Here is an 8,817-nt window from a genome sequence, read left to right on the forward strand (position 1 = left end):
GCGGGGGAGGGGGGAGGCTGGGAAGGGATGGGAAGGGTAAACAAAGGAGGAGGCTGCAATGCTTGGTAACAAATGTACGGATTATCCTGCCCATGCAATTGTAACCCCTCTGTACAGTATGTTCACAAATAAAATAAAATTTAAAAAAAGAAATGAGTAATGAACCCCTAAGAAAACTGAAAGGTTAACTCCAGGAGCAATACAGTTGTATTAAAAGACAATCTTTGTGGCTCACACCTATAATCCTAGCTGCTCAGGAGGCTAAGATCTAGGAAGTGTGACTCAAAGCCAGTGTGGGCAGGAGAGTCCATGAGACTCTTTTTTTTTTTTTTAATTTTGACATGCAGGTGAATTTACTTAATAACATCATACTTCATTAAACGATGTCTTAGTTTTGATGAACAGACCTCGCCAGGGTTAATATATTAACATTTAGAAGCCCTGAAATCACGTGAGGGACATATGAAGACTGCCCTGCATTTGAAATTTTCCTGTAAAACAAAATTGATTCCAGAATAAAGAAAAAACTCCAGCACCATGAGACTCTTTAACTATAAAAAAAAGCTGGAGGTAGAACTGTGGCTGGAGTGGTAGAGCACTAGCCTTGAGCACAAAAGCTGAGGTACACAGCCCAGAAACAGTACCCAGACCATGTGTTTAAGCCCAAGGACCAGCACATAGAAGTTGTAATGATCGTTTTTATAAAATATGACTCAAGTATGATCGAAAACTACTGATTTCTATTTAAAATTCTGTAGTATTGAGCTAGACACCTGGGCCACTAGAGTACCTAACAAGAAGGACCTGGGGCGGATGGAAGGAAGGCAGGGAAGGAGGAAGGGAGGGAGGGAGGAAGGAAGGGAGGGAGGAACAAGAAGAAGAAAAAGAAATCTGTAGCATTATTTGAAATTTTAATATTATCTTGATTTAGACAAAATAATTCATGCCAAGCACAGTGGCTCATGCCTGTAATCCTACCTATTCAAGAAGCAAATCACCATTCAAGCCTAGACATAAAGATCAAAAGACCTTCACATCAACCAAAAAAAGGCTGAGCATAGTGGTTCATATCTGTCATCCTAGCTAGATGGGAAGCATGGTCAAGAAGGCTTACTGTCCAGTCAAGCCTGGGCTAAATTTGAGACTCTGTTTAAAAAAAAAAAAAGCTAAAACAAAAAGGCCTGGTTTTTGTGGCTCAAGTAGTAGAGCGCTTCCTAGCATGCACAAGCCCTGGGTTCACTCCCTAGTACCAAAAAAATATTGAGTGGTGGGTGGCTCTACTGCATCCCCTGTACCACCAGGCTGCAGGGCTATGGTCTGTTTGAACCAGTTAACATACAAGAGGAATACACAGGGTCAGAACTGCAACTTAAGAATCATGATCAACCTGCAGCAAACCCCAAAAATGCCTGCCTGGACGCCAGCCCAGATCTGTCTGCTGAAGATGAACATGTGGAGCCCGGAGTGGCTGAGATAGGAGGCCCTGAGCCTAGGACACGTCTCTATCTGTGGTTCCAGACGAGATACTGCGGCAGCTGCTCAGGTGGACACGGTGGCTCTTCTGCTGAGGTGAGCACTCCCCTGGCATTTCATAGCATAAGTAGGAAATAAGGAAAAACTGTTCAATGAAGATGGCTGCCTGTCCAAACAGGGCCTTGCCCTGTCCTAGGTCACAGACAAAAGGTCCATCCATAGGACAAACACCACCTGAGAGATGTATCCAAAAAATAAGCCTGGGGGCCAGCCACCAAATAACAACTACTCCCTCTTCCTAAGCCAGCTCCTTCATAGGGAAGCAGAGCACAAATAGGCCTTATTCATACAAACTACAGGATGTCAAATTCTGCCCTGCATACCCAGCCTGGGTGTGGTGCAAAGCTGTGTGCTGCCCTCTCTCTGTGCATGCCACTCCTTATTCTGAGTGCAGGCCTTTGGCAACTTCCTGCACACTTCTGGTCGGATGGATTTGCTGGTAGAGGATAGAGAGGACAGAGAGGACAGAGAATGTATAGATAAGCTGGACAGCAGCACAGGAGTTAAGGCTTCATCCTCATCTGCATCCAACACCACAGAGCTAGTTACCAACAGACAAAGAGTGAGGACAGAGAAACATGCCCAGCCACCACGGAGCACGCCTTACAGAGCAAGCGTTCCAGCAGGAAGCAGGTGCTGAGGATTATGCCACTCTGTTGAATCTCTAGTTCACAGAATGCCTCTGCATAATCTCAAGTACAGGAAACTTCTACCAAGAAAGACCTCCAGTTAGAAACTTCCAAACTTACCTTTTCTTCTGCTGAGACATCAGCCATCTTAGGAAGTGGAGAGGGAGCACGCTTTTTGATCAACAACAGAACATCTAGAAAAAAAATAGGATTTATGTCTATCGAGCCAGTTTCCATTTCATAGTCATAAATAAGATACAGGAGCCAAGCTCCAATGGCTCACACCTGTAATCCTAGCTACTAAGGAGGCTGAGATCTGAGGATTGCAGTTCGAATTCAGCCCAGGCAAGAAAGTCCTTGAGAGACTTTTTTTTTTTTTTGGGGGGGGGGGTCTGGTCATGGGGCCTGAACTCTGGGCCTGGGCACTGTCCCTCAGCTCTTTAGCTCAAGGCTAGTGCTCTACCACTTGAGCCACAGCACCACTTCCGGCTTTTTTTCTTTTTGCATATGTGGTGCCTGAGGAATCGAACCCAGGGCCTCATGCATGCAAGGCAAGCACTCTACCACTGAGCCACTTTCCCAGCCCAGTCCTTGAGACTTTTATCTCCAATAAACTACTCACAAAAAGCCAAAAATGCCACTGTGACCCAAATGGTAGAGCACTAGCCTCAAGTGGTAGAGCACTAGCCTAGCTTAGGGACAGTACCTAGGCCCAGAGTTCAAGCCCCAGAACACAAAAAATAAAAACAAATAAATAATTAACTACAGGGTTCTATCCTGAGGATAGAAACACAGGGGATCCCTCTGCCCCCCCCCAACCAAGCACACCCATCCTTTCCCAGACTTTGCGCTATCTATATAACCCTGGCTGGTAAAAGGCTCAGGCCTGGGGACACTGACCCAGGAGGTAGGCCCAGCTCAGCTCTGATGACACCAAAAACTAGAGGAAATCTTGTTCTCACTTCTATGGGCTCATTCTTGAAAGTCTATGAGACTGGAAAGTTTGGACTTAATCCTCAAATCAAACAGCCTGAGTGTGGTTAGTTCATAATTCACTGTGGCAGGTTGCCTCCTATCCAGTTTGAGTCTGATGGCACTGTGAAAGCCTATGAGCAAAAAGTACTACCAGTGTGTTCCAGAATTCAAGTCATTATCTGACTGGAATAAATAAATAGAAAATAGAGTATTTCTTGTGTGTGCCTACACACAGAGAACTATGTGGTGAAGTAGATATATACACAATAAACACATCTCTCTAGCCAGGCGCCCGTGGCTCACCCTTGTAATCCCACCTACTCAGGAGGCTAAGATCATGGTTCAGAGCCAGCCCGGGCAGGAAAGTCCATGAGACTCTTACCACCAATTAACCACTAGAAAATGAGAAGTGGTTCAAGCCCCACAACTGACTCCCCCCCAAAAAAATCTGTCTAGCTGGGCACAGTGGTTTTACACCTGTAATCCTAGCTTTTCAAAAGGCTGAGATCTGAGGATTTCATTTCAAAGCCAGCTTAGGCAGCAGTGAGTGAGACTCATCTCCACTAAACTACCCAAAAAGCCAGAAGTACAGTTGTGGCTCAAGTGGCAGAGCACTAGCCCTGAGCAAAAAGAGCTCAGAAACAGACCCTACATCCTAGTTCAAGCCCCAGGACTGGCACCAAAAAAAAAGAAAGAAAGAAAAGAAAAAAGAAAGAAGGAAAGAATGTAGTAAAGACATCTCTAATATGCCTGAAATCACCACATTTCCAACCCAAAAATAAAACCTGAAGAAGCTCCAGAAAATGATTTTGCTTTGAAACAGAATTAAAAATAAAGCTTGCATTTGACTTCTCAGATGTTTCTGCTTGCTCAATTTTGGTTCTTGCTATTTTTCACAAACACTCCATGACATGCACATTTTTTAACTAAGAGAAAAAATGAAACTGGAGTCAATCTGCACTCTTGTTCATATCCACCTTAGACCTAGCCCTGGGCCAGCCAGAGCTCCCAGGTGATGGATACCACCTGTCCCCCGACACCACCTTACCTTTGTCTTGGACGTTTTCTTCCAAGATTGTTTTGGTATCGTTCAGCACCCTCTCTGAAGCAGCATGTATTAATTTATGATGAGTTACATTTTTGGGATCTTCTAAACTCCCATGAGCACACTGGGAGAAAAAATCCAAATAACACATTTCTAATTAGAAAATAAGTCTTGAGGGACATGGCTCAAGTGTATCATAAGCGTCTTAGTCTAATCCCATGTATCAACACAAAGCCAGAAAAACAGAAAAGTCTTAACACTAGGAACACAGAATGACTGATTTTCCTCACTACGGAAGATGTTCAATCATAAAAGGCTCAAAGGATCCCCACTGATGACAGAAGCCAAGTGAAACATAAACAGGCGTGATCCCCTGAGGCCCTTGCGGTCACCCCAGCTGACTCCTGAAACGGGCAATTTACAGCTTGGACACTGACCCACACACAAAGTAATGGCAACCTCAGACTAGGAAGGTGGCTCAGCGGTAGAGTGCTTGCCTAGCATGCATGATGCCCTGGGTTCCTCAGTACCACATAAGTAGAAAAAGCCGGAAAGTGTCACAGTGGCTCAAGTGGTAGAGTACTAGCCTTGAGCAAAGGAAGCTCAGGGACAGTGCCCAGGCCCTGAGTTCAAGCCCCAAGAATGGCTAAGAAAAAAAAAAGTAATGGTAACCCTAATTGCTTCTTGAGTCTGGAAAAACTAAAAGGCAATTTTGAAATGAAAATAGGCCCACTGCTCCTGATAACACAAAGATCTGGGTATGTTAGCTGTGCCCTTGTTCTGTCTTGCACAGACAGTTTGTTGTACACTTGTTCTTTCTTGCATACTTTGCTGCGCTCTTAGGCTTTCTTGAACAGCTTCTTGTGCTCTTGTTCTTTCTTGCAGTTTGTTGTGCTCTTGTTCTTTCTTGCACCAACAGTTTGTTGTGCGCTTGTTCTTGCACCAACAGTTTGTTGTGCGCTTGTTCTTGCACCAACACTGTTTGTTGTGTACTTGTTTCTTGCAGTCACTGTTGTGCTCTTGTTCTTTTTTTTTTTTTTTTGCTTTTTTTTTGCCGGTCATGGGGCCTGAACTCGGCCTGGGCGCTGTCCCTCAGCTCTTCAGATCAAGGCTAGCGCTCTACCACTTGAGCCACAGCACCACTTCCGGCTTTTTTCTTTTTGCTTATGTGGTGCTGAGGAATTGAACCCAGGGCCTCAGGCATGCAAGGCAAGCGCTCTACCACTGAGCCACCTTCCCAGCCCTCTGGTTCTTTCTTGCACAGACACTGTTATGCTCTTGCTTTTTCTTGTACAGTGTTAGGTGTGCACTTGTCCTTCCTTGCACAGACACTGTTGTGCACTTGTGCTTCCTTGCACAGACACATGAAAGGAAGTGAGGGGCAGTACAGCAAGAAGAGTGATAATCATCCCAGAGATAAAGAGTTGGGACTGAGCCCTGCAGTTTGCACAAGAGCCTGTGACTAGCCTCACACTCAATAGGCCTGCATGCTCACATACAGACCCAAAGACACAGTTGTGTAAATCCCTAAGGCCCTGGAAAGCTATAACAGCCCACCTGTAGTCGTGGGGAGAATGGCCACACGGGCACCCCACAGCCATCCCAGACTACAGGTGACTTGAGATGCCACCTCAATTGATATTGACTTCAAACTCCAAGAGGGACAGGCAGACACTTGTAAGACCCCTCCCATCCAGTAATCAATATCAGCAATCTCAGAACCAATTGCTGGGCCCTGGCAGACACTGCTCATCCTTTCAGCCAGGATCCAGAAAATAATTCATGGCCACCCAGAATCTAGACACACCTGTCTTTGGATTACAGAAGATCTGCTGCTTCAGACAGTGCCTACCTACCACCTCTCCAACTGCCAAGTGCATGAAGGCCAAGCAAGACTATCATTCACCTATGCTGGCGCCACGCAGTGAAGACAGGCACACTCCAACTCCTGTATGATCAGGCGCCAAGACTGTGCACTTCACCACTGTCTATCAGTGCCATGCAGCCACTCACACCCCATGGGCCACACATCACTCAAGACAACAGTGCCATCTAATCAGCTGTGGCTCCTCCCCACAAGTCAGAACCCTGGATTGGGGGGGTGTGGTGGATCACAGATGTTTCTTAGCCTGCACGGACGATATCTACTCTGGGACTCCCTGGGTTGATGGCCGAGGATATGTGAAAGGTAAAGAGAAGAAGCCCAAGAAGCCAGGCAAGACAGCTCACTGGTGCTTCCACACCATGGTAGGGCGGGCACAGCCAGGCTGGAGGCGGCTGGGCACCAGGCCAGGTCATACAACCCAGGGCATGGGGCATGGGCCCTGGGGCCTTCACAGCTGGTGGGCAGCTGTGCCAACCCCCACTAAACTTCATAGAGGGGGACCTAAGACACCTTGCAAATCCAACTGCTGGCCAGAAAGAAGAAACAACCCATTCATCTCACATTTGAAATTGTTTTGAAAAAGGATCATGAAGGGGCTAGGAATGAGGCTCAGCAGTAGAATGCTCGCCTAACATGCATGAAGCCCTGGGTTCGAGTCCTTAACACCACACAAACAGAAAAAGCCAAAAGAGGCACTGTGGCTCAAGTGGTAGAGTGCTAGCTAGCCTTTAGCAAAAGAAGCTCAGGGACAGAGCCCAGACCCTGAGTTCAAGCCCCAGGACTGACAAAAAAAAAGGATCATGAAGGTTTCAGGAGTCAACACACAAACTGGCAAGGAGCACACAAGGGGTAATCCATCCAACAGTAAGCTATCTTCTTCCCATTGGGACACAGCAGAGCACCCCAAAACTCCCCTAGAACTTGGCCAAGGCTTTGTGTCAGAGGTGTTAGGTGTGACTCTTTATAATTTCTAAAACTCTTGACTAATTCTAGACAATTAGAACCCAGCCTATGAAGCAATTTTCCAAAAACAATCATCACCTCGGTTCCCCAAACCCTGGTTCTACACCACACTCCACGATGCCAATACTGTCTTTGCTGCACGCTGAGATGTGCAGGCCAGCGCTGAGGCAGGGCGTCCCCAGTGCCCCCTGCGTCCCTTGTCCCCGCATGTCTCAGAGGAACGCGGGCTCTACTCACTCCAGGTACTGCTGTCACTTGACGATGATGGTAGCTGAAGCTTAATAGAGCTTAGGAAACTTCAGCAGCCATGTGTGGAGTTTTGTGCTCTGTTCTAGCACCTGCCACCCTGAGAAACCCTATGTTGCCATGCTGTAATCTCAGCATGTGGGAAGTGGAAATTCCAGGCCAGTGCAGACTACATTATGAAGGCCAGGCAGGCCAGCCACGGCTACATAGTGAAACCCTGTTTCAAAAGTAACAACAAGCTGGGTGCTGGTGGCTCACAACTGTAATCCTAGCTACTCAGGAGGTTGAGGATCATGGTTCAAAGCCACCTCGGGCAGAAAAGTCTGTGAGACTGTTATCTCCAACTAGCCACCCAAAAAGAAGTGATGTGGCTAAAGAGATAGAGCACTAGGTTTGAGCAAAAAAGCCAAGGGACAGTGCCCAGGCCTGGAGTTCAAGCCCCAGTACCAACATGCCTGCACATACATACAAAATGAGCCTCCTGCCCTGAGCACAGAGCCTCTTTGGGGCTAAGACCTGGAGATTACTCCTGTCCAGTGTGTTTCAGAAGGGCTTGGAACGGCAGTCCTGCCATGCCTGCCTCTGACAGAGACTGAGTCCACAGCCTGTGCTCCAAGGGTGTGAAAACACTCTTTGAAGGAAGGTGTGAGTCACCTGTAATACAACTTACTTGGGATGTGGGAAGCATAATTCAACGACAACGTGAGGAGCCTGGGTACAAAAGCCCTCAAGACTCCATCTGCAACTAACCGGCAAAATTCAGGCTGAAGTTGTGACTGAGGTGGGTACAACTTCTACCATGCTGCCATGACCAAAAGAGCTGAGCAAAAAGCCCAAGGCCCTGAAACCAAGTACACACACACACACTACAAGCAATAACTGGAAGTTTACCCTCAGCAGACACAATCCTGACACAAACTACCTAGCAGACATATACGGAAAATGTAAAATGTAGCAGCATTCCACACAAGGCCCTACTAAAAAGTGGTGACTGCCTGCATCTCAATCGGACAGTAACACTCGCGTCAAGCAAGTACAGTGCTTCCGTGGGCCACCAGGGCCAGAGAGGCAGGCACCTAATTGGAGGCCGAAGCAGAGCCTGCCTCTAAGAGTTAGTGGACTAAGGAGCACATAAGTAACTTCAATGCTCCTCTGGTGGGGACTCTGGCCGTGGGGCCTGGGCTTCCCAACTAATTAACCTTCCCCCACTCCTACCCGAAAAGCTTGGCGTCGGTGCAGTGCCACTATTTTAAGTGACTCCAGCCACAGGAGACAGCTCGGAGCAGCTGGCTGGCGGGGAAGGAAGGGGCCAGGAACTGCCTCAGTTCGCAGTTGGGAAAAACCAAAGCCTGGCCCAACAGCAAGCAGCACCCGCGCGGACGCCGGGCCCAGCCCCGCGGCCTCTCCCTCTCCCGCCTCGGTTTCCCCGTCCGTGCCCCGCCTTTCCCAAGGAGTAGCAGAAATGAAAAGGAAGGGCTGGGCTTGGGGGCCGGCGCAGGAGGACCGCCGGGCTCAGGACCCGCGTCCCGAGGTGTGCGGGG

The 8,817-nt window shown here is 47.8% G+C and overlaps 1 protein-coding gene across 1 annotated transcript in view; it reads right to left on the reverse strand.

The window, feature by feature from the left end:
- Positions 1 to 8,817, reverse strand: part of Ubac1 (UBA domain containing 1) — a 37,485-nt gene that overhangs the window by 13,254 nt on the left and 15,414 nt on the right. The window contains exons 5-6 of the mRNA XM_013029363.1: positions 4,186 to 4,306; positions 2,283 to 2,356 (exon numbers count right to left, since the gene is read on the reverse strand). Coding sequence (XP_012884817.1) covers positions 2,283 to 2,356; positions 4,186 to 4,306 — 195 coding nt within the window. The remainder of the gene's footprint in view (positions 1 to 2,282; positions 2,357 to 4,185; positions 4,307 to 8,817) is intronic.

Source organism: Dipodomys ordii, unplaced genomic scaffold, assembly GCF_000151885.1.
Source record: "Dipodomys ordii isolate 6190 unplaced genomic scaffold, Dord_2.0 Scaffold118, whole genome shotgun sequence".
Classification (NCBI taxonomy): Eukaryota; Metazoa; Chordata; class Mammalia; order Rodentia; family Heteromyidae; genus Dipodomys; species Dipodomys ordii.